The 26,433-nt window shown below is 34.6% G+C and overlaps 3 protein-coding genes and 2 pseudogenes across 6 annotated transcripts; 3 read left to right on the top strand and 2 right to left on the bottom strand.

Moving 5' to 3' along the window:
- The first annotated feature begins 354 nt into the window (after positions 1 to 354).
- LOC111791294 (auxin-responsive protein SAUR36 pseudogene) lies at positions 355 to 2,185 on the top strand (annotated as a pseudogene).
- Positions 2,186 to 3,210: 1,025 nt separating this feature from the next.
- On the top strand, positions 3,211 to 7,849 carry LOC111791663 (Putative methyltransferase family protein). Of its 3 annotated transcripts, XR_002814671.2 has the most exons (11): positions 3,211 to 3,310; positions 3,420 to 3,560; positions 3,734 to 3,796; positions 4,553 to 4,619; positions 4,751 to 4,851; positions 5,491 to 5,535; positions 5,640 to 5,945; positions 6,083 to 6,185; positions 6,856 to 6,938; positions 7,145 to 7,292; positions 7,458 to 7,849. XR_002814671.2 is itself a non-coding variant. In XM_023673099.2 (10 exons), exons 1-9 carry the CDS (start codon positions 3,293 to 3,295, stop codon positions 6,936 to 6,938), a joined length of 927 nt encoding a protein of 308 aa, XP_023528867.2. In that variant the 5' UTR covers positions 3,211 to 3,292; the 3' UTR covers positions 7,458 to 7,849. The 3 variants fall into 3 exon arrangements, 2 of the variants coding, with proteins under 2 accessions (XP_023528867.2, XP_023528866.2); XM_023673099.2 differs by lacking the exon at positions 7,145 to 7,292; XM_023673098.2 differs by lacking the exon at positions 7,458 to 7,849 and having other exon boundaries at positions 7,145 to 7,445.
- Positions 7,850 to 8,513: 664 nt separating this feature from the next.
- On the bottom strand, positions 8,514 to 9,184 carry RALFL32 (ralf-like 32). Its single transcript, XM_023672305.2, has one exon. The coding sequence runs from the start codon at positions 9,053 to 9,055 to the stop codon at positions 8,720 to 8,722; it is 336 nt and encodes a 111-aa protein (XP_023528073.1). The 5' UTR covers positions 9,056 to 9,184; the 3' UTR covers positions 8,514 to 8,719.
- Positions 9,185 to 12,368: 3,184 nt separating this feature from the next.
- On the top strand, positions 12,369 to 17,214 carry LOC111791406 (MLP-like protein 28; annotated as a pseudogene). The gene is made up of 5 exons (XR_015420263.1): positions 12,369 to 12,609; positions 13,228 to 13,478; positions 15,843 to 15,870; positions 16,316 to 16,491; positions 16,680 to 17,214. The product of XR_015420263.1 is annotated as an MLP-like protein 28 (transcript).
- Positions 17,215 to 22,752: 5,538 nt separating this feature from the next.
- LOC111791564 (MLP-like protein 43) lies at positions 22,753 to 24,687 on the bottom strand. The gene is made up of 2 exons (XM_023672952.2): positions 24,299 to 24,687; positions 22,753 to 23,301 (listed from the first exon to the last, which is right to left on the bottom strand). Exons 1-2 carry the CDS (start codon positions 24,483 to 24,485, stop codon positions 22,985 to 22,987), a joined length of 504 nt encoding a protein of 167 aa, XP_023528720.2. The 5' UTR covers positions 24,486 to 24,687; the 3' UTR covers positions 22,753 to 22,984.
- Positions 24,688 to 26,433: the final 1,746 nt, after the last annotated feature.

Below are 26,433 nucleotides of genomic sequence, written 5' to 3'. Positions count from 1 at the left end.
GTGTCCCATTAAACCATGCAATTTTATGGAAACAATCAACTGGGTTGAAATAGTCAAACTACACTTTTGACTTTTGAATTTTGACTTTTATTTTATTATTATTATTATTTTTAATCTGATTCTAAAATCGAAAACCTTATCAGATATGCCAAACTTATCATACTTTTATTTTATATTTTTTATAATGTATTTGAAAAAAATTATTTTATTTATTTCAACTCATTTTTAACAACATATTATTTATTTCACTTTAACGAGTTTTTAATAGCTCGTTATTTGAACATTACCGACATAAATAGTTATAGTACACCTGGTAAATTAGACTGAGGTGAGACAAAAAATAAGTCGAGTAGTTGTAGCGGACTCTAGTGAGACTAGAAGTCATCTAGCTTAAATGGGTAATAACCGACAAGATGAACCCTAAAGCCACCTAGTCCTATCGAGCTGCAGTCCAACAAAACTAAAATTAGAGAGCTTCGGAACCAAGTGGGTTAGTTATAGCTCGTCCATTTGTCTTCCAAAATGTCAATTCCCTCCATTAGAAAATCTATGAAAATAAAATTAGAGGGTGTTTGATATCGACCTAAAATCATTATATATGTAACTAGCTGATATTGACTGCCTTGACCTGTTACGTTTGTTAGGGAGAGGTTTCCACACCCTTAAATGTCTCGCTGACACACTGCCCGATGTCTATATATGTAACGGCCTAAGTCCACCGCTAGCAGATATTGTCCGTTTTGGGTCATTATATCTGCTTGGGAGAGGTTTCCACACCCTTGATTGCCTTGTTGGCACGTTCGGTGTCTATATATGAAACAACCCTAGCTTATCGCTAGTAGATATGTCCATTTTTATCTGTTACGTCTACTATGGAAATATTTCCACACTCTTGCAAGGAATGTCTTGCTGGCATACCGTCCAATGTTGGGCTCTTATAACATTTGTAAGAGATTAAGCCCACCGCTAGTAGATATGTGAGCTTTACCCATTATATATTGCCATCAGTCTCGGGTGTTTTAAAAGTTTAGCCCAACTCTCCATCCTTTTAAGACTATTCCTTCTTTGAGCTCTAATGGCCTGTTGCTGAAATTCAAATCCCTTCCGCGTCCTCCACCCTCCTCTCTTAACCTCATGTAAATCGATTTCTAAATTTCATTTCAGTTCTTAACTCTGTTCCTTTTTGTTCATCAATTAATCGTACCTGATTTCGTTTTTTGATTGAATGCAATTATCTATCTATGTGTTCTTGTTGTTCATAAATCGTACCTGGTTTTCTCTTGATTGGAATTGTATCGCTGTGATTTTCCGATGAATCGTTTCTTCTGGAATTTGGACGAACATGTCGAACATTCCGGCTTCGATTTCTGAAATCTGCCTCACCATGTCCACCGCCGATCCTTGGCCGTTTTCTCAATCGTTTTGATGTTCTTGATTTTCCTCTTTCTGCTCTTCGGTTTTTCCTCGTTTTTATCGCCGCGATGAGACGAATCAGAGGATTGAAACTCGGCAAACACATCCGGTGGATCTCGAATTGGATTCTCCAGATACGACGGCGGAGGCGATCTGGATACTCCTCGTTATCCTCCGGACGTTCATCCAAGCCGATCGCCAGGCTGTTAAGTTGGGGAAGGCGATTGACGGACGGAGCGAAATCGATCTGTTCGAGTAGAAAGAGATTGAGTTACGTACCGTTAGATCGCGACACGGAAGCGAAATCCACAGCGGTTCCGAAAGGTCACTTGGCCGTCTACGTCGGCCAGAACGACGGCGAGTTTCACCGAGTTCTGGTGCCGGTGATCTACTTCAACCATCCTCTGTTCGAACAGCTTCTGAAAGAGGCAGAGAAGGAGTACGGATTTCAACATCAAGGTGGAATCACAATTCCTTGTCCGTACTCCGAGTTCGAGAACGTTCAATCAAGAATTAAGTCCTGTTCCCCTCGCCGGAGACCGCCATGGAAGAAGCTCGGTTGTTACGGACGTTAATTTGATTTTCCGATGACGCCGATGATTCCAAATTCCAGAGGATAGTGACAGTTAAAGACTTCGCCTCATTTATTAGATAATTTTTTTTCTTTGGTAAATTACATTTTTAGGCAACATATATATATATATATTTTTTTACGATTTAGTGATAAAAATTGTATATTTATATTTTTTCTTAAATAGAATAAAATTATAATGACAAATTTATTTATAAAAAAATATATATATATATATATTGAAAATATAAATATTCACTAATTTGAGTTATATATATATATATATATATTATAATTAGAATAACCATTTGGTTATGTTTCGTTTCCCTCTCCAAGTCACGCGAGATCTCACAATGCATTTCGTTTGGGGGTCATTGTTCCACAACTAGTAGATATTGTCCACTTTTGCGGTACAGTTTAGAAAATATTCCGTTTGGGGGTCATTGTCTGCTCTAATACTATTTGTAAAAGTTAAAATCCACTGCGAGTAGATATTGTCTATTTTGACCCATTAAGTATAGTTTAGAAAATATTCCGCTTGGGGGTCATTGTCGGGCTCTAATACTATTTGTTAAAACCCACCGCTAATAAATATTGTCCACTTTGACCCATTACATACAGTTTAGAAAATATTCTGTTTGGGGTCATTGTCTGGCTCTAATACTATTTGTGTTGGTTAAAACCCACCGCTACTAGATATTGGGCTCTAATACTATTTGTAACGGTTAAAATCCACCGCTAATAGATATTGTCCACTTTGGCCTATTACGTACAGTTTAGAAAATATTCCGTTTGGGAGTCATTGTCTGGCTCTAATACTATTTGTAACGGTTAAAACCCACCGTTAGTAGATATTGTCCACTTTGCCCTATTACGTACAGTTTAGAAAATATTCCGTTTGGGGTCATCATCTGGCTCTAATACTATTTGTAACGGTTAAAATCCACCGCTAGTAGATATTGTCCACTTTGGCCCATTACGTACAATTTAGAAAATATTCGGTTTGGGAGTCATTGTCTAGCTCTAATACTATTTGTAACCGTTAAAACACACTGCTAATAGATATTATCCACTTTAGTTCATTATGTCATGTTTAGAAAATATTTCCATGTTCTTATAAGAAATAATGGGTGAAAATGAATACGTTAATAGTAAATTTTCAATATTGCAAAATATCAAATAATTTTTGAAATAAATAACATAATTTTTATTTATTTTCAAGTGCCTTTATTTTCTTCAAAAAATTTTACGAAGAAAAACCTTAGGGGCTTGAAACTCTCTTGAAAGCTCTCCAGGGAGCAACCAGTAATGGCGGCGAACTCTTCGGTAAGCTACAAGAAGACTTGTGTTCCTCTCAATCGATCTCACTTCTTTAGACCTTTGATGATTTCAATATTTTTCTTTTGTATTTTCCTCACTGTTTACGGAACTCTAGAGTCCGGCTTTCGAAAACTTTCGGTTGTTTGGATCAGCGGAAGACGATAAGCCCAATCCGGGTTTTTCCCTGGGTTTCCTCGACTCTCAACAACCTCCACTTCCACCTCCACCTCCTTGCCTCGAAGTTCTTTCTTCTGAGGTATTATTTCGTGCATCTTTGTTTTCCTTTTGTTTACTTTTCAGTTTGAATATTCAACTATTCCGTTCGATTACTTGCTATTTCGATAGAGAATTTGGACTTGGCTATGATTACGGTTTGTGCAGGGGTGTAATCTTGCTGAAATTTCAGTGTTCGAATGATTTATGTTGTAGGTTTGTTCTTCTGTCAAGTTCAATGTGGAGCCAGTAACAGTGGGTGAAATTACCATGTTTAAGGTAAAGATTATTGCTTATTTCGGTCCTTTTGATAACCATTTAGTTTTTAGTTTTTGGAAATTGTGCTTGTTTTCTCATATTTTCTGTGCAAAAACTCAATGAAATCTAAAAACAAAAACATTTTATTTTTTCAAAACTACTCTTTTTAGTATTTTTTAGCTTGAATTTTGAAAACATTCTTAAAATGTAGACAACAAAGCATAGTAACCAATAGACCAAAGTAGTGTTTGTAGGCTTAATTTTCAAAAATAAAAATCCAAAAACCAAATAATTATGAAATGAGACATTGTTTGTTTGTTTTTTTTTTTTTTCCAGTAGAATCAGAGAGGTGGAAGTAATATGTAAAGATGCCTCGAAACCTGGTTAAATAATGTCTCTGTTTTCGAACTCTAATTCATATGATGTGTTTCTTTGTTTTGTTACTCATTCTTTATAACCATGAACAATTTCAAATTCTGAGCCAAAATTTAAAGTGGTTATTTTATTTTTTTCGTTTTTTTTTTCATTTGGCTTAGAATTCAAGTGTGTTTTCAAAGGAGTTGAAGAACAGAAGTTGTCTAGTTTTTAAAAAATAGGAAATGAAAATTTTGAGTTTTGACCCAAAAGGGAGATCGTACAGGTAACAATGTGGCCTTTTCACTTGGAAAGAAAGTTGGGGGAGTTGTTTTCTCTGATTTTTCTAGCTTTGTTATCTACAAATTTCTGTTCGAAGTACAGAAATGTTCTTAGTGCTGTTAATTCTTCTAACTTTTATAGGGACGGGTCAGCACGCAGGAGGTTTTCTCCCTGTCCAACTCTGATTTAGTTCCTGGTAAATATGAAGGTAATTGAGTATCTAATTAGTACTTCTCTGGTTCCTCTATCACTCTCTCAGATCTCTGGTTTTCATGTTGGAAAATTATGTATCTGGATTATGGCAACATGCATGAATATGCATGTATTTTGTGGTTGTAGGGGGGCTTAAATTATGGGAAGGCGCATTGGATCTTGTCAAAGCTCTCTGTGGAGAGGTTGAAAATGGGCATTTGTCATTTGCTGGGAAGCGAGTTTTAGAGGTGGGCATCTTGATATTCAGGTGATTATATACTGTGTAGAGATTGTAGGTGAATCATCTGCATACTAAAAAATGTTGTTAGAGCATTTTGTTCGTTCATATGTGGATAGGCTGCTTATAGAATTCCATATTCAAAGTTGCGATTGGATCTATTCATTAAAAGAGATAATGTTGAAAAAATTTAGCATCAATCTATAACAATATTTATTTACTGCGTTGCAGACTTGCTATTAATTGAACTTTAGTTGATGATTACGAAAAGTTTCATATTCAAGCGAGTTATCATCTATATCATTTTCTACAATGAAGTTTAAGTTCATGTTTGACACCCAGTTTTTTATGCAATCCGTCAAATCTTCATAAAAAATTGCTGATGAAATATTTCTATATTAGAACAGTGTTCTCACGTTCTAGTTCTTATTTTGATTTTCTTATATGCATTATTTTTCCTTTATTAGAACAGTGTTCACACAAGGACCTGGACTATTTTATATGCGTTTAATTTTCCTAGTTTTTGAGTATGGGATTGTTTTCTTTTCTTGATGTTTGTTGGTAAGGACCTTTAGATGCCCATACGGCGTTGCAGTCTGTCCAATATGCAACGTTCTCTTCCTCATTGACTTTGTCTCTATGCTTTCAGCTTGGATGTGGCCATGGTCTTCCTGGTATTTATGCATGCCTGGAGGTAAATTTATTCTTCTGTTTTGTTTCATTAAATTTGTAGATTAAATGCCGCAAAATCTCTATGATTCTTTATATTCCTTAACACTACCCTTCCTCGCTCGTTAGGATGCAGCTGCAGTACATTTCCAGGATTTCAATGCCGAAGTCCTGAGATGCCTTACCATTCCAAATGTCACTGCAAACCTTACAAAAAAGGCTGAAGCTTTGCCAACAAATCCAACAGAATCCGATGCTGGATCAGCAGCTCGTTACTTCGCTGGTGATTGGAGTGAAATGCATAAAATTCTGCCGTTTGCGTCCGACGACAAGGAGAAGCTAAGTGAAAATTTCAATGGCTATGACATTGTTTTAATGGCGGAGACCGTTTATTCTCTTTCTACACTTAAAACTCTCTATAAACTTATCAAACAGGTAGAACTTATACAGATGTTTATCTACTTTTGTATCATAATAACTTATTTATTTATTTATTATAATTTTTTATGTAATGTTTTATTTCTATTATTACCTTGCATCATTATCTAATGTAGTTTTCAACACTTTAATAGTGTTTGAGCCGTCCTCATGGAGTTGTATACATGGCTGGAAAGAAGCATTACTTCGGAGTAGGAGGAGGAACCCGACGCTTTCTCTCTGTGGTAGAAAAAGAAGGTAAGCTGGTCATAAAATTATGCTTAAACATTATACTTCTTCCTGATTGGACGAATAAGAACTAAGTTAAAATGAATTTGATATTCTTGTGGGGTCTTCCATTGGAGACTCTTCTATGAATTCGTTATACACATTGCTAGCCTAAAATATCATGAGTGATGAATTTGTCGTGGGTCATTGGCTGATTTTGATTCCTTTTATTTATTTATTTTTTTCTTTCTAATTTTAACTTTTTTAAGACGTGTGAGACCCCACATAGGTTGGAGAGGGGAATAAAACATTCTTTATAAGGGTGTGGAAACCTCTCCCTAACAGACGCATTTTAAAATCCGTGAGGTTGATGGCGATACGTAACGTGCCAAAGCAGACAATATCGGCTAGTGGTAGGCTTGGACTGTTACAAGACCGTACCCAATGAATTACAAGAAGAGGATTTGAATTGCACCCAACTAGAGTTCAAAAAGGGTTTGAATGTGTTTCCACGTTTAAGAAGATACGAGATTTAAGAGGAATCACTATCTGACTTATTCTGTGATTATATGGTTTGAGAACTAGACTTATATGTTTGTTTCCCTACAAAGTTTCCATTAATTTCAGATGGGTTTATGATTCAATCACTTTTTGAAGGGAATTATTTGTTTAATTGACTGTTTATCTTATGGCCTTACAGGTGAAATGGTTTCCAAACTGATTGCAGAAGTTGCTGATGGTTCGTCTAACGTTAGAGAAGTGTGGAAGATCTCATTGAAATAGGTTAGAAATCCTAATCTTTCACTGAAAAGTTTTCTTTCGTTACTGGTACATGCCTGCATGAAAGTAATTCTTGTTCATGTTTTGGGTTTTTTTCTCTGGCACCTTTCTTCTACAAAACTTCTCAAATGATCAAATATCTTCAATTTTGTTCTCTTTTTTAGGCAAAAATAAATTAAATTAATATAACCCAATTATAATCCTTGCAGAAGGAAGCATTAGGGATGGTTTATGCAATGATCACCGGAACGAAAGCGTTCTATATTTCTCTCCTTTGTCGAGTTCGTATCTGAAAATTATGGATCAAATCTTTTTTGGGAAGTTGAACACTGTCTTGTGTGCTCCCTTTGTTGGAAAGTATGTCATAGTTTCTTCAAGAATATTACATGCTCTAACTGTGATGAGTGGATGGATATGTCTTAGCAAAATCCTGGAAAAGAACTAAACGGATCCTTAGGTACTCACAATACTTCATGAGCATTCCTTGTATCTGATGAAAATATTTATGTATGAATTTTGCAGTTGACATGGTCAAAGAAGATCATCAATAGGTATGCGTTTAAGCTATGAAATATTATTGGCCTCAAAGTCAGCTTATTATAGCCCATCAACACGCAAAGCGGCTGAGCACATAGAATTGGAACCGAGGGAGTGCCTACTTAAGCTATGCTCAATTGGAATTTAAGGGATCATCCATGATTCGACGTTTGATTCGACGTTTTGTTAGAACATGATTAGAGGTTTGAATTCCTATCACATGTTTGAACTTGAAAAGAAAAAAAAAAAAAGTTGAAGAGAGTAAAATGACACAAACTCGTGAGATCGGACATTGAACGGACTTTGAACTTCTAGCTTTTGTATCATCGTTGGTGATAACCATATTAATTATGATATGAAAAGTTCAATAGGATCAAGAGAGATCGAAGGACATTATATCGAAAAGTTTTAGACAGTTTTCTTGGATTTTCTTAGAACAATGTGAATGTAAGTTGAAAAAAATGAACTATATAAGAGGTGTTCTCTCGTATCTTTTCTTATTTTCAGTAGGGGTGTACATTCAACCGAACAAGTCGGACTAACCCAACCCGAACTATAAGAGTTGGGTTGGGTTGGGTTGGGTTGAATTAGCATTTTGGGTAGTGTTGGGTTCATTTTTCTCAGTTTGGTTTCGAGTTCGTGGGGGCAAAACTTTCGGATTGACTGAGCCAAATAAAAATATATAAATAACCCAAACTATAAGAGTTGGGTTGGGTTGAATTAGCATTCTAGGTAGAGTTGGGTTCATTTTTCTGAGCCTGAATTTACTTAGTTTGGTTTTGGTTTTGGGTTTGTGGGGACAAAACCTTCAGATTGACCTGAGTCAAATAAAAATATATAAATAACAAAACTAGACCGGTTTTAGTATCTGAAAAACATTTTTCTCGGTGTGATGTATAGTTGTACGTATCAAGTAACTTGATCATGCAGGTAAATAAGGATAAATCATGTGAAGCCATATTTTTTTTTTTTTTTACTTTTAACAAAAAAAAAAAAAAAAAAAACATTTGTTTTTTTTAAATGAAAAAGTACATTAAAAAGTGAAAAATCCCAACAAGTTCCGATAAGATTAGGTAAGATGTTGGGTCACTTTACATCCTGGACAACATGATATCCAACCAAACATGTCTTACATTTCTCATCTCATTTGCTAAAACAAAAAGGAAATCCCATTCATTCATAATCAAATCCCTTAATCAACCAACAACAACACAAGAAGATAGAGAGGAGGAAAAACAATCGAACCATCAATCGTCAGACCTACAACGATATATCTTAGAGCAGCCTCGATTGTAAGGATTAGCTGGCGGCGGAGCGCAGCTTCCACTTCTAGTGTAAGGTTGACCACCGCCACCACCATCACAAGCTGGGTGATCCTTCTTCAAAGCTCCAATGGAAATGTATTTCTTTTGCTGTTCGAGAAACCTTCGACTTATCTCCGACTCCATCAACGTCTCTTCTTCACCACCACACTCAGCTATGGAGCCATTGCAAGAGTGCTTCGACGAAGCTCGAACGAGACAAAGATCTTGAACGAGGAGGAGAAAGAGAAGAAAGCAAGATTTTGAGATTCTTGTTGTCATTTGTTGCTATGAGTTTGATGAACTCTTTTTTGGCTTTGGTTCCTTTATAGATATTATTCCTTAGAATAATTCTTTTTGCTATAAATTTTTGTGATGGAGGGAAAAAGAATAGATGAAAAAAAATGCATTAGTGGAAGAAGCATTAGTGGGAATTAAAGGGTCCATACTTCATAAAAAAAATCATAACCAATTGCTTTTGAGTATTTTTTTTTTAAAATTTTTTTTTGGGAAACATTTAAAATGAGGGAGTAGGTGAGTCGTTACCGATACATTATTTCAAACCTTTTCGAAGTTTTGAGTTTTGAGTTAGTGGGGTTGGTGACCCGAACAATTCGAACAGAGTTCACAACTCAACTCGAAGTTTAGGTTGGATTGTCGGGTTGTTACATTAATCACTAAAACATTCATAAGTTATAACGCATCATTAACATTAATCTTCAAATATTCTTGATCTTCATAATAATTTCAAAAGTAAGGTAAGATTGGGTTGGGTTGGGTTGGGTTGGTCGGGTTGACCTGACAAAAAAAAAATGTCAACTTGCAAACAGACTTTGGATTTTTTCGATTTTTCGAAAATTTGACCTAATCTGAAATTAACCCAGCCTCACATTTATGGTTTGTGTGATGTCCCACATTGGTTGGGGAGGAGAATAAATTACCATTTATAAGGGTGTGGAAACCTTCTCGTTGCAGACGCGTTTTAAAGCCTTGAGGGGAAACCCGAAAGGGAAAGCCCAAAGAGGACAATATCTGCTAGCGGTGGGCCTGGGTCGTTACAAATGGTATCAGAGCCAGACACCGGATGATGTGTCAGCCTTCTGCTAGCGGTGAGCCTGGGTCGTTACAAATGGTATCAGAGCCAGACACCGGATGATGTGTCAGCCTTCTCGCTGTTCCCCAAAGGAGGGTAGACACGAGGTGGTGTGCTAGTAAGGACGCTGGCCCCAAAGGGGGATGGATTTGGGGGTGGTCCCATATCAATTGAAGGAAGGAAAGAGTGTCAACGAGTACGCTGGGCCCCGAAGGGGGGTGGATTCGGGGCGTGGATTGTGGTGTCCCACATTGGTTGGGGAGGAGAACAAATCACCATTTATAAGGGTGTGAAAACCTTCCCCTAGCAGACGCGTTTAAAAGCCGGACAATATCTGCTAGCGGTGGACCTGAGTTGTTACAGTTTGAGTTAGACTATCTGGATTGGTTGGATTCTCAGGTCATATGAGTTTCGTTAGTCGAGGAGTACCAATTAACCTTCATAGAAGATCGTGGAAGGAAATGAGTTATGTAAATGTTTTCAACTTAATTGATAGAAACGTGTTTTGAAGTTTATATCGATAAATTTTAGAAGTTTGGAAAGATTAGAAAAACGTTGCGTACTCGACAAACTGAAGCGAAACAGAGCATTTAACTTTTAGAGTGGATCATAATGCATGTGTGGATGGCATTATTATTGAGTGGAACCAAAGAATTCAAAAGGACCAATTATTCCATATGAACTCGTGGGGATCTTTGGAACTGGTTGGCCCACCGACTTTTTAAAAAACAAACAAACACCGACCTATTTAGGACCTCGTTCAATCAAAGAGATAATTGAGTAAAATTAGAGAGATAAACTGCTTTACTTCGATCAAGAAAAATAGTTCAGGTTTTTGCTCGAGTGTTTCCTCCCCTAAACCTAACTCAAAAGGAGAAGAAATTGATGAGGAAAGGTTATGATTTGAATAATGATTGTGATTGGAAGAATGAAGTTTAAAAATTGGTTTATTTTAGTTGTTGGAACTGTGTAGCTGATCGACTCGGGTTACCACACAAATTTCTAGGTCGACAAACGGGTTCCGAGTTGGGGCGTTACGCAGGATGGGGCACACACGTCTTCTTGGGTTGTGAGTTGTTGAGCCGTTGGGTCGTGGATTGTGCGCACCTTGGGCTACCAAATTACCTCTTGGTTACGGGTCATCCAAATCGAGTCTGACACGACCTTCACTTCGTCTTCTACGTTTTACTACTCAAAATCATAGCCCTAATTTCTTTCTCTTCTCCAACCAGTTTTTCAATGGCTATGAGCTCGATTCCATCATCGTTTGCTCATACAACAACACTAAGAGTACTCCTAAGCACTTACGATACTGTACCCCACTAATATTCCAAAACGTAGTACATTTGTGACTCAAAACTCGTGGATTTGTGCTCATCACTCCCTCTCTGAAACCTCTTCGAACGAGTGTGTAAGTTGCAAAATGGGAACGAGAATGAGATGGGTGATTGAAAGTGTGAAGGTACAACGATTGAGAAGGAGACGTCGGTGGTTGAGTCCACAAAATCGACGACAACTCTTTCAAAATAATTAAATATATTATTGATCCATAATTCACAATAACATAATTATTTCCCTCCAACATGTTTTATCTTCACTCACATGCATCTAAATTTTTTTTACAAGAGGTCAACCAAAACATGCTTAACCACAGAGTTCGTGTAATTGAACCACCAAAAAAGTAATACTTTGTTCGTATAAGTAGCGACTCTCAATATTTTTAAGCATTTCTTGGCTATTTTATCCTCACGATCCCTCTCTTTCAGATATGGTCTCGATTCATTCATGTATCTCTCATTTACTTGGGTGTCACAAATAAAAATGTATTAAGACATACATGTAGTAGCAACTTTATTATAATAAATCAGTAGGCCGTTACATTATACATTCGTGACTTTGAAATAAGAATAAAAATGTATTATTCAACATCTAAGCTCTACATAATGATGATTAAAAAAGAATTATGTATCATCAAAGAAAATAGAAAGTTTGAATTAATAATGCATATCCTACTACATTATAACCTTAGCCTTAATTAAGTCTTAATGTAGGTGTTTAATTGTGTCATATCCACCCCGGTGAGTTTCATCGTTCTTATTGGCACACCGTCTGGTGTCTGACTCTGATACCATCTGTAACAACTCAAAGTTTTTAAAACGCGTCTGGTAGGGAGAGATTTACACATCCTTGTAAAGAATATTTTGCTCCCCTCTCTAACCGACGAGGGATCTCACATTTACAATTAGCTACCACGAAGACAAAAACTCCAAAATTACCTTTTGAAATAATATCAAAGTTCAAGGGTTAAAAATGTAACTTTTCGAGGAGTATTTGGTATTTTAACCTAATAATTATCGTCCTACTTCGATTAGAATTGGTAAACTAGTCTTAAGGGGGAAATGGACAAAAATGTAAAATCTTTACACCAAATGGCATCCATTATTACATCGTGTGTGATACTAAGCCCTCTCTTTAAATTAAGCTTAACGAAGGAGGGAAGCTTGGTAGCAATATCTATCGATTTGAGTATCTTGGTCTTCCAAGTAACTCAACGGCATGGCTCTCTATAGAAAGTTGGAGACTGATGTAGAAATTAAGGCTTCAGCTCAAAAGTTTCATGAAATAATTAATCGAAAACCTCACCACGTATCCAATGCCTCTTCAGATAAAATACGAAGCTGCGAGTTACATGAAGGTGAATGGGGCAAAGTTGGCACTATCCTCTATTGGCGCTATGTTCATGGTTTGTTTATTTATATTCTTTCGATGAATCTCCCTTTTTATTGGCTAAATTATCTCATTTTTGTAGGTTTGATCCATCAACTTTCAAAATTATTTTGTTTTTAGCTATAGATTCACTATTTCTATTCATATATATTTCTTTTCTTTTAACTCATATCTACTTTTGAGAATCATTTTAAAAAATGAAGCCAAATTTTAAAAATTAAAAACGAAGTTTTACAACGATTGTGTTTTTTGAAAAAAAAAAAATGAGAAGCTTACAAAAAAATTTGTGAGAAACGGAATACAACTTATAATCTACTAGCTTCTGAACGTCTAATTTTGTGTTGATCTTCATTAAATTTTGTTAGACACAACGACCCTCCATGTATCTCTATAACATTGTTCACTTTTGGAACAAATCTCGTTGATTTAGTTTTTAGTTTCGTAAAAAATGACTTGTACTAATTAAAAATTACTACATGTACACCGAAACCCTGAATTTTTAAAAATATCGAATAAGTCAACGTTGAAATATCTATCAGAGACACATAATTAAAAATTTAAGAATCCAATAAACTTAAACTTAAGAGACCAGGATTATAATTTAACCATTTTGACTCGAACCAATATGGCATAGATGAGAAGGATTGTGTGGCGAAGAGCGTAACCGAAGATGTCGATGAGGAGAACCATTCACCCACTTGGAATGTGGTTGAGGGAGACCATTTAAAGCACAACAAGAGCTTCATAATGTATCCCAAAGGATAAGGGAAGTGTGATTCGCTTTACTTTGGAATGAAAAAAATCCAGATTCACATAGTTTTCTGCAGCTTTGTGTTGATATTGCCAAAGACATTGATGCTTACCTCATGGGAGACAATAATGAAGGCTCATTTATAACCAAGGCATGACCAACAAACCATTCATAGCTCTTGGGTGGTGCTATTACTATGCTATCTTATGGAATAATCTTAGTTTTATACCTAAATAAACATATTATGTCGTGATTTAGCCTGTTCTATGTCACCATCTTTGTGAAATACTATAATATATATCGATCTTTATATGCTTCTAATAAAATGGGAATAAAGTTTGTAATAATTGTGAGCATTCCTTTTTGTTGGATGACCAAGTGTAACTGTTCATTTTTTTGAAATTCTCGAATAAATCGCTACTAATGATGTGAAACAAAATGAACTCGTTAATTTCAATAATTTAAAATCATGCATTTCACTTATATAGGATTTGAAACATTTCAAAAAATATTTAATTACACGATGCTTTGAAAATTAATCATGTACGTATCAAAGTAGGAAGGAATATGATTCATTACATGCAAACTCGTGTATGCACTTGTCTCAACTATGTAGCTCATGTTTTATCTGAAAATGAAGAATAACATGAATGAATATAAAAGTATTTAGTAAGTAATCTACATGTACGTTCTTAATTTGTTCTTTAAGTCTCATGTTATTCATCTATATTATAGAAATTATATCCAATTGCTCACTAAAGGTTTACAAACTCAGAACAAAATTGTCTTTTTGGTTTCGAGAAAACTACACTCGTTTATCCTTTAAATTAACCTCAAAATCTTATGTTTTACTAACATTTAGGAAGGAAATAGCTAGGGATTCATGGTAGGCTCTCACATGTGACGGATCTGTTGTAATGACTCTATTTTTCTATTAAAAATAAGGTATCTATTGCATGCATGACATGTCTACTACCTACGGAAAAATTCATTTAAAAGATTCCATAAACAATGCCATGAACTTATACCTTCATAATAAATTCATTAAAACAATAAGGCGGAAAATTATTAACATGAATTTAAATAAAATAAAGAAAAATAAAGTAATGCTGTGATCTAACTCAAGGACCACAAAAGCAACATGAATGCATTTACCCTATCTTTGGTCTCATGGTCGTCATCACGACCTCATCATCGAGTGCCTTACCTTTATCTGAAAATTAAGAGTAGTACATGACTTGAGTGCTTTAAAAAATACTCAATAAGTAACCCCACTGTTGGAGTCGAAAAATGAGATCACATGCAATGGTGGAGCCTATCATTTCATAAAAACATCATGACATGACCTTGGACTTCGCTTTCCAGTCCAAAAAAGATTGGATGTGACACTCGTGTAAAGGAGGAGTACATAAATGAACCAAGATTACATCTGAATGAGAGCAATTCTAAGGATATAATGACTAAGAAAGGTTAAAGGAAATGAAAGATACTACTCATACCAACAAGGTACACCTTTCTTTTCGATGACTCAATAATAAGAATTCCATGGTTAAGCATGCTTTACTTGGAGCAATTCTATGTCAGGTAATTTACTAGGCACTCTTAGGAATTTTCATAAGATGCATGTGCGTGAAGACAAAACATGTTAGAAGGACTCGCGTTGGTTTGTGGAGATAGTCTTCACTCTTTAGAAGTGAAGAATAGACTTTAAGGAATAGTCTCTACTCTTAAGAAGCAAGGAGTAGCATGACTAATTGGACTAGCACACGCTCATACTATTGAACATTATGGAGGGAAAAAACCCGCATAATATCATAGTTGACCTAAGCCGAAGTTACTATCTTATCCTTGATGCTAGTTTAAGCCTTGGAGAACGAGTAAACCTATATAGGCCCATAGTATTTCGTTAGAATATGTTAAAGGATTTAATCCACATATTGGTCTCAAATAGTTCTCTAATTTAGCTTAACACACTCTAAAAGTGGTGAAACAATGACTATACTCACCTCAATTGCTGATAACTAAAAAAACAATTCTAGAATGGTCTAAAATGGTTAAATAGAGTCGTAAGATTCAGATTAGGTCATGGATTGGGTCGTGGGTTAGGTCACTAGATTGGGTTGGTACAGGTCTAGAAGTCGGGTCATTGGCAACCGATTAGGCTATGGACATGGAAGTCATTAAGAGAAAGAATGAATACCTCTATTTTTTTTTTATTGTTATCATTCTTTATTCTATTGCACTACAATAATTTAAGAAGTGACCAAATTGATTAGAAAACATTATTGATGAAGTGGGATTTGTTATATTATAGAACAATGGGTAGCTTTATTTATTAGAAAATAAATAAAATACATTCATAATTATGTTTAAAAAAAATCATTTTGAAAATAATGATCCATTCGAACTCACTTATATTTATATTTGAAGACCTTTTTTTCATACATATTAGAGGATTTTTCAAAATTAGATTTTTTAATTGGGTCGGTATGGCTTAGTTAAGAATCCGTGAACAGCTAAATTAATAAAAATATCATTAAACTTTGTACTCTGTTTCAATATCTCAATTTAAAAACTCCATTCAGCATCTCAAATACTCTGATAATTTAATTTAACGTCAAAGAAGCTAACATTATATCACTAAAAAAGGGTTTAACTTCATAATGCAAGAATAAAAGATAATTAAGTATGAAGAAGAGAAAATAGAAAGTTTGAATTAATAATGTATAACCTAACCCATGCCTTAATTAAGGGTTGTAGTGGTTGTTTTATTACATCATATCATTCAAACCCACGTAATCAAATAAGTATTATTAGAGAATAATAATGATAAGATTAAACTATACCAATATCCTTTAGAGTAAGCCTTCTCATGGGTGAGACTAAGCCCTCTCTTTAAATTGAGCTTAGTAGTGGAAAGAAGCTTGGTAGCAATATCTATCTTTCAGTAACTCAACGTCATGGCTCTTTATGGAAAGTTAGAGACTGATGTAGAAATTAAGGCTTCAGCTGAGAAGTTTCACGAAATACTTCATCAAAAGCCTCACCATATGTCGAAGGCCTCTTCAGATAAAATACAAAGCTGCGAGCTACATGAAGGCGAATGGGGCAAAGTTGGCTCGATTCTCTACTTCACTTACGTACATGGTTTGTTCATTAATATTCGATCTCTTCCAATCTTCCACTTTTTTTTTTTTTTTTTATCTTTTATCGATTAAATTATAAGTTCAATCTCTAAACTTTAAAATTTGTGTTTACTAGATTTATGTTCTTTCAGAACCCTTTTTATTTACATGTTATATTTAATGAACGTTTTGTGGATTAAACCCGTATAGATGGTAAGGTTTCTGTGGCGAAGGACGTTATAGAAGCGGTTGACGAGGAGAACAATTCATTCACATGGAAAGTGTTAGAGGGAGACTTTTTAGAGTACTACAAGAGTTTCAGAATTAGAGTCCAATCTATCCCAAAGGATGAGGGAAGTGTGATCCACTTTACTTTGGAATATGAAAAGCTGCACGAAGGAATTCCAGATTCTCATAGTTTGCTTCAGCTTTGTGCTGATGTCTCCAAAGACATTGAGGCTTACCTTATGGGAAACAATAATGAAGGTTCATTTATAGCCAAGGCATGAGCAACAAACCTCTCTCGCCACCCATAGCTAAGGTGGTGGTATTACTATACTATGGAATAATAATTGGCAATTACCATGTTTCTAATGGGTGTTTTATACTTAAATAATGCTGTGATTTAGCTTGTTCTATGCCACCATGCCACCATTAGTTGGAGACAAGTGTTGTGAAATGTTATAATCTTTGTATGCTTTCTAATAAAATAGAATAAAGTTTGTGTCTTGGTGCAATAATTGAATGTTTTAGTGACTCAACTTCATTAATCGAATATTAATTTTCATCCGTTGGAGTAAAGTTTTCAAAAGCTCTAACCATGTATCACAGTGGAGTGATCCATGTTCAAGATTCGAGTCAGTTTTTGGAATTCGGATACGGTATCTGATAACCTCGACATTTCCTGCGACATGGTCACGTTATCTACTTCCTGGTTCTTAAGAGCAAAGACTATCCACATTATCTACTTCTTGCTTCTTAAGAGTAAAGACTATCCACACAGACTAACTCGAGTCATTCAAATATGTTTTGACCTCACTCACGTGCATCTTAGGAAAATTCTTCGAAGGTCATCTAACATAAAATTAATCTAAATTAAATACACAACTATGAAGTTTCTATGATCGAGCCATCGATAAAGAAAAATGTACTTTATTGATATAGGTAGTAACTTTCAATTGTTTTAAGTTCTTTTTAACTATCTTATCCTCAGGATCATTCTCATTTAGATATAGTCTCAGTTCATTCATATAGTACTTTATTACTCGAGTATCACACTCGAATAGTTGAAACATTCCGTCAATGAATTATTTGACCTACATGTTACAAATATATCTTTACTTTTCTCATTTTCTCCTCTTTCCCCCAATTTCTTCCCTTTTATCTGCTCATTTACTTTATAAATAACTTCCCAAACCCATCATTTTCATCATCCTAATTCATCGATCTCCTTCGTATCTTCCTCCTTTTATTGAAAGAAGAGAGAAGAGAGAGAAAACAGGTTTAAGTTAGCTTCAAACTAAGCCTTAACCTTACAAAGGAAGTGAGCTTACTATTGGAGTATTTTGAGGCTAAGTTGGACGCATTGTATGATGTATTTATAACACGTATTTGTGACTTATCTACGTGTTATTACATGTATTATGATATGTTTATAAATTTTTTATGATGCTGTGTACTTTTAATATATTGATCTATATATGTTATTATACGATGTTCACGTTATGCCTTATGAGACACTTGATGACCCATGTACGATAAATATGAATAATATGCAATGTACATGTATGTATGCATCGTAGAGAAATTATATCATGAAATGTATGGAAATATCATGTGTATCATGACCATGTACTATAATTTGAAATGTAGGATCTCACGCAAAGTCACAAACACAGGTTACTTCTTCATTATGTTATATATGGATGCGTTCACCATGATATGATATGCACTTCTTTCTTTCGGTTGATTTTCAATAGAGTAAGCGTTCATTACCTTGTAGTCAGGCCTAGGGAATACGTATACGATGTTATTTAGTGGATTCATGTGTGCAAGCATGAACCATGTGCAGAGACTACTTTGTATCCAACTATACCCATAAAAGAAAGTAGGACTCAATGAATAGTCAAGAAAAGTAGGACTCACTATGAACCATGAACCATGAACCATGTTGCATGTAATTGAATTCTCGATTCCAACAATGGAGTAACGAAATATTTTTAAATATTTGACATACTTTTAACATTTTTTTAGGTAAAAGTTACAATACCAGATAACGACGTCAATTAAGAAGGCCATGAAATCAAGTCTCGGTATTAAAACCATACAAACATTCAACTCGATCGTGATAGCATAGAACACGTTAAATCACGACATAATATGTTTATTTAAGTATAGAACTATCATTAACAACATAGTAATAGCCAATAATTATTCCATAGCATTGTAATAGCATCACCCTGGCAATAGGTGGATAGGGAGACTTGTTGTTCATGCCTTAGCACTTACAAATGAACCTTCATTAGTGTCTCCCATAAGGTGAGCATCAATGTCTTTGGCTATACCAGCACAAAGCTGCAGAAAAGTGTGTGGATCTGGAATTTGTTCATGCAGCCTTTCATATTCCAATGTATAGCGAATCACACTTCCCTTATCCTTTGGGATACACTGGATCTTCATCTTGAAGCTCTTGTAGGACTTCACAAGGTCTCCCTCCAACACTTTCCAAGTGAGTGAATTGTTCTTCTCATCAACATCTTCGGTTATGGTCTTGGCCACACAATCCTTCCCATCTATGCAATATTGATTCTTAAACTTTCCTCTTTAATAGATATCTAAATGATTAGCTTTGTGTGTTTATGTAATAGCCAAGATCATTGTTAGTAAATATTGTCCGTTTTGGCCCGTTACGTGTTGCTGTCAATCTCATGATATTAAAATATGGAGAGGGTCTAACCCTACTTCGACCAGCGTCTTGCACTGTTTGGTGGCCGGCTCTGATGCCATTTATAACGTGTCAAAGTGGACAATATTTGCTAGCATTGGGCTTGAGCTATTATAATTGATATCAGAGCTAGACACCAGACAATGTGTCGTGAGGATGTTAGGCCACCAAGGGGGTGGATTGTGAGGTCACACATCGGTTGAAGAGGGAAAAGAAATATTCCTTACAAGGGTGTGAAAAACTCTCATTAACATACGCGTTTTAAAATTGTGAGACTGACGGCGATACGTAACGTGCCAAAGCAGACAATATCTGCTAGCGATAGGCTTAGACTATTGCGTTTAATAGGTTCTTGATCTATTTGATGTTTGTTAAAATTCACGATTTTACTATAAAACATAAAATTGAAAGTTTATGGTTCGATTAGATATAAAATTTAATTTTATATATATATTGAGAACGTAAACAAAATTTTACAAATGAGACATTATTTTTATGAAACTAAAAACTAAATCAACAAAACTTAGTTCTAAAAGTGGATAATGTTATAGATATACCTCAATAATTATTGTCTCTATCATTTAGTTTTCTTAAAAAATTTAGAATATCTTAATCCACACAAAATTAAAACAAAATAATTCAAAATAATTTTAGTTCATGAATCAAATATATAAAATTGAGATAATTTAACCAATAAAAAGTTGAGATTCATCGAGAGAAAAAATATAAATAAACTAACCATGCACGTAATGCCAATAGAGTATAGTGCCAAGTTTGCCCCATTCATCTTCATGTAATTCGCAGCCTTGTATTTTATCTGAAGAGACTTTAGATATATGGTGAGGTTTTTGATGAATTATTTCGTGAAACTTTTCCGCTGAAGCCCTAATTTTAACATCAATCTCCAATTTTCCATAGAGAGCCATCACGCAAATTACAAAGATAAAAGATTGATATTGCTACCAATTGAGCATCTCTCCACTACTAAGCTCAATTTAAAGAGAAGGCTTAGTGTCACACATGATGCAATAATGGATGCCATAAGGATTAGTCTCAAGGATATTGGTATAGTTTAATCTTATCATTATTATTCTATAATAATACTTATTTGATTACGTGGGTTTGAATGATATTATGTAATAAAACAACCACTACAAACCTTAATTAAGGCAAGAGTTAGGTTAAACGTTATTAACTCAAACTTTTAAGTTTCTTTGACTTTGAAGACTCGATAAATTTATAAATTAAATTATCAAAATATTTGAGATTGTTGAGTGTCACGGTCATGCTCGTCTAGGACTTGTTGTCCGTGGCTGTATATCCATGTCACGCCAAACTCTTTATTTGTTTTCATATTGTATTACATTACTATTGTATTTTCTGTTTGTATGACTATTTAACGAAATCATGTCTAGGTCTGCCAGACCTGAATCGCCCCAAAATGTATTATAGAGGATGCGACAGTCGTAAACTCCCCCCACCTAAATTTTGTATAACCGTTCAACAAAATCACGTCTAGGCTTATCAGACCTAAATCACCCCAAAATGTACTATAAGGAGATGCGACTAGTTGTCAAATTCTCCTACTCGAGTTATATGATATTTTAAGTTGTGGTGTTTTTTTCTCTTCTTATAGTCTTATCGCTTAATTTTGCTTTTCAACTCTCTTTCAAAATGATTTTTTTTTTTTTACATAATTATGAATGTATTTTATTTATTTTCTAATAAATAAAGCTACCCATTGTTCATGTAACAAATCCCACCTCATCAATAATGTTTCCCAATAAATTATTGAAGTATTCATTCTTGCTCTTAATGACTTCCATTCCCATAGCCCAATCGGTTGCCAATGACCCAACTTATAGACCTGCACCAACCCAATCTAGTGACCTAACCCACGACCCAATCCATGACCTAATCCGAACCATATGACTCTATCTAACCCTTTTGGATCATTCTAGAACTATTTTTTAAGTTATCACATGCAATTGAGGTGAGTATAGCCATTGTTTGGGTAACGTTCCATTATTAAAAAAAAATAATCGCGTTAGTCGTTGAAGGACGCGAAAATTCTGGTAACCGCTTTTAAGAGTGAACTATCCCTACAAGCCAACACGAGTCCTTCAAGCATGCTTTGTCTTTACTCATATGTATTCTAAGAAAATTCATAGGAGATCACCGAATATAAAATTGCTACCAAGTAAAGCACGATTAACATGAAGTTCTTATGATTGAGTCAGAGACAATAAAGGTGCACCTTGTTGGTATGAGTAGGACTTTCATTTCCTTTAAGCCTTACTTGGTCATCCTATCATCATGATCGTTCTCATTCAGATGCGATCTCGGTTCATTTATGTAGCCCTCCTTTATTCGAGTGTCACATCCAACCTTTTTTGGACTGGAAAGCGAAGTCCAAGGCCATACCATGATGTTTTTATGAAATGATAGGTCTCACCATATTACATATGATCACATTTTCTGACCCCAACAATAGGATTACTTAGTATTTTTTAAAGCACTCTTGTATAGTTGATGACGTCGTGATGACAATCATGAGACTGAAGCTAGGGTAAATACACTCATGTTGCTTTTGTGGCCCTCGGGTTAGATCAAGGCATTACTTTATTTTTCTTTATTTTATTTAAATTCACGTTATTTTTTTTTCGCCTAATTGTTTTAATGAATTTATTATGAATGTATAAGTCCATAGCATCGTTTATGAAATATTTTAAATGAATTTTTTCGCATGTAGTACACATGTCATGCATGCAATAAATACCTTATTTTTAATAGAAAAATAGAGTCACAACAAGAGATCTCTCATATGTTATTGATTATGAACCACTGCCCTTAAGGGAACATAAGAGTTTTGTGAAACGACCGAAATTTTGCTAGTGAAGACATTATGTAACAAGAAAATCACCTCGGTCAAAGTATTATAGAGAAATCACCGAACTGTTGCCTAAAATTGAGATAAAGATCAGTTACCTCAAATTGTTTCAGAACTAAAAACTTTCGAGAACAAATTTTTTTTTATTGGTTATTAGTCGTATGAAAGTACGATATCAATAGTAAGTGGATAAGAGCCTACAATGAATCCCAACTATTTCCTTTCTAAATGTTAGTAAAACATAAGATTTCGAGGGTTTAAACCAAGTTTTGAGGTCAATTTAAAGCAAAAACGAGTGTTGAAGGATAAAAGTTTTATGGAAAGCCAAGAGTTAATATATGTACTCGCTCGAGTTTCTATTCCATTAAGTCGTGAGAATCTATAGTGAGTGGTTGGTCATGATTGACATGAGACTTAAAAACGAATTAAGAACTTACAAGTAGACGATGTACTAAGTTTTTTTATATTCATTCATGATATTCTTCATTTTTAGATAAAACATGAGTTGCATGGTCGAGACCCATAAGAACCATATAAAGATCTATATTACAGTGATCGTGACAGTGACATAGAACAGGCTAAATCACGGCATGATATGTTTATTTAAGTATAAAACACTAATTAGCAACATAGTAATAGCCAATTATTATTCCATTGCATAGTAATAGCACCACCCAAGAGCTATGGATGGTTTGTTGCTGATGCCTTGGCTATAAATGAACCTTCATTATTGTCTCCCATAAGGTAAGCATCAATGTCTTTGGCGACATCAACACAAAGCTGAAGAAGAGTGTGTGGATCTGGAATTCCTTCATGCAGCTTTTCATATTCCAAAGTATAGCGAATTACACTTCCCTTATCCTTTGGGATACATTGGATTTTCATCTTGAAGCTCTTGTAGGACTTCTCAAGGTCTCCCTCCAACATTGTCCAAGTGAATGAATTGTTCTCCTCATCGACATCTTCGGTTACGCTCTTTGTCACATAATCCTTCCCATCTATGCGATATTCATTTGAGTTTAATGAGTGTTTAATATGTTAAAAAAATTTCAATTTTGTATCTAATAAATCTTCAACTTTAAAAAATGTTTAATAAATTCTTGAACTTTTAATTATGTGGCTATGATAGATATCTGAATGTTTAATTTTGTGTGTTTATGTAAAGTCCAAACCCACCGCTGGAACATATTGTTCGCTTTGGCTCGTTAAGTATCATTGTTAGCCTCATGGTTTTAAAATGCGTCTATTATGGAGAGAGTCTAGTCCTACTCCGACCAATGCCTTGCACCGCCGAGGATCGACTTTGATACCATTCGTAACAAGCCAAAGCGAACATTATTTTATAGGAGTAGACTTAAGTTGTTACAAATGGTATCAAAGCCATACATCAGTCAATATACCAGCAAGGACGCTGGCCCCCAAGGGGGTGGATTGTGAGAACACACATCGGTTAGAGAGGGGAACTAAACATTTTTTAGAAGGGTGTTACCTCTCCCTAATAGACACGTTTTAAAACCGTAAGATTGACAACGATACATAAAAGGTCAAAATAGACAATATCTATTAGCGGTGGGATTGAACGGTTACAGTTTAATAGGTTCTTGACCTATTCAATATTTTTCAAGTTTACCATTTAGCTACAAAACATAAATTTTTAATTTATGTTCCATTAAACATAGAATTTAATTTTACCTAAATCAACAAGGCTTATTTTCAAAATTGGACGATGGAAAGTCGTTGTCTCTAACAATAGTTAAATTTAGAATATGTTAATCCACACAAAATTAAAAACTATAGATTATAATTTATACCTCGTTTCTCACAAATTTTTGGTAAGCTTTTCATATTTTTTTTTAAAAACACAACAAATCAAATGGTTTTAAAACTTCGTGAATCTAGACTTAAAAACAAAAGAATTTTGAAACTTCATCATCAAATATACAAAATTGAGATAATTTAACCAATAATAATAATAAAAAAAAATCATGAACTAACCATAAACGTTGTGCCAATAGAGGATACTGCCAACTTTGCCCCATTCGCCTTCGTGTAATTCACACCCTTTTACTTTATCTGAAGAGGCTTTGGATATATGGTGAGGTTTTTTATGATTTATTTCATGAATTTTTTCCGCCGAAGCCTTAATTTCTACATCAGTCTCCAACTTTCCATAGAGAGCCATGACGTTGAGTTACTTGGAAGAACAAGCTGCTCGAATTGTAACCAACCAGCGTGAATATGGTTTCCACCAGACAAACGTAACGCTTTAGCTAGTACAAGAAGATAGATATTGCTACCAAGCTTCTCTCCTCAACTCAATTTTAAGAGAGGGCTTAGTCTCCCACGTGATGTAATTTAGAAAAGATAAAGATCATCTGCTTTAATTTACATGAATGATATTGTAAATGATGAAATATATATGTTTTAATATTTATACATCAATTCTCGTGTCAATTTTTATTCATTGTGTGTTAATAGAAAGATCGGTGATTGTATTTTTTGAACAATTTCAAAATCTTCGAGTTAAAATGAAAATTTCAACGTACATGAATGCATATAGTTTAAACGTATCCAATGAGGTATTTTGTATAATTTAATTTTATTATTATTATTATGGTGTAATACTAATTTAATTATGTGGGTATGAAGGATATGATATAATTAAACAATTACTTTAAGACTTCATTAAGGCTAAGGTTATAATGTAGTAGGTTATACATTATTAGTTCAAACTATTTGGTACATAATTCTCTTAACGATGCATTATTGATTTTTTAAAAAATATATTTTTGTTCTTATTTCAAAGATTTCATGAATGTATAATGTAACGATTCTACTCATGCATGACTTAATACATTTTTACTTGGAAACCCAAATAAATGAGGGGTATATAAATGAATCGAGATTACATCTCAATGAGAGCGTTCTTTTGGATAGGATAGCTAAGAAATGCTTAAACGTACTGAAAGTCACTATCCATAATAAAAAAGTATTAACTTCCTTTCGGTGGCTGAATTATAAAAACTCTATAGTTAAGAGTGTTCTACCTGGAATAATTTTATGTTGGATGACTTCTTATAAGTTTTTGAACGTGAATGATGATAAAAAAAAATGTTGGAAGAATTTTTTTTTAATTTTAATTTTTTTTTTATCATTGTGAATTATGGATCAATAATATATTTAATTATTTTGGTAGAGTCGTAGCTATTCAACAATAATGATTTACAAAAAATAAAATCGAATCTCGTTCAAAATCGCGAGATTCCTGGTGTCCTGTCGATTTTGTATACTCAATGTTACGATCCAATGTTATAGGCTTCAAAAAATTGGACCATGACTAAAAAACGAAAGTGAAAGCAAATAAAAATAAAATAAAAGAAAAATAGAATAAAAGATAACAATCCAATAAAAATAAAATAAAAAGAAAAAGAAGAGAATTCTATTATTTCAAATATTATAAAGGGAATACACAAATATAAAAGAAAAATCAAAAGTCTCTAAAAATATAAAAATGGCGTAAAGCTCTCGAACGCTCCTCCACCTCGACTGGCAACCTACAAACACTTGAAAAGGAAAGAAAAACAGGGATGAGTATAAAAGTTATACTTAGTAAGCCACCTACTTTTGGGCTCTCATCGCATTCCAAGGCGACAACAGATTCCTACCGGCTTCTCATTACAATTCATTTGATAACCTTATTAGTTGATGAAACCGTAGAGGCTATAGGAGTCCGATTCTGGTCTTATTCCCTTGGGGCTATTCTGGTCTTAGTCTTTTTATTTTAAACCCTGAGAGTTCCTTATGCTGAACTATGAATGACGGGTGTTCCTCTACGAGGCACTACCTCGTGCATAGTTTTTTGAGACTATATGGAGTCTTACCTAGGAAGTGAGCTGAAACCTCCTTGGTTCACAAAGTCACCCTCATTGGGGTACAACCCCTCCCTTATTCCCGGTAGCTAATGGATGTACGAATTCGGTCTATCGTTTCTCATACGAAACAACAAGGTTCAGTACGATTTTGATTAGAAACCCCTGTTCCCCCACAAAGTTGTTGACACCGTCACACATCTTGCAGCCTAAGGACAACTCTAAAGGTAGTTCGTAAGCCATGGTCGTCTTTTAGGCTCC

The sequence above is a fragment of the Cucurbita pepo genome, chromosome 3 (assembly GCF_057944985.1).
Source record: "Cucurbita pepo subsp. pepo isolate OVF chromosome 3, ASM5794498v1, whole genome shotgun sequence".
Taxonomy (NCBI): Eukaryota; Viridiplantae; Streptophyta; class Magnoliopsida; order Cucurbitales; family Cucurbitaceae; genus Cucurbita; species Cucurbita pepo.
The sequence above is the reverse complement of the archived record's forward strand: the minus strand, read 5'-3'. Positions and strand labels throughout refer to the sequence as shown.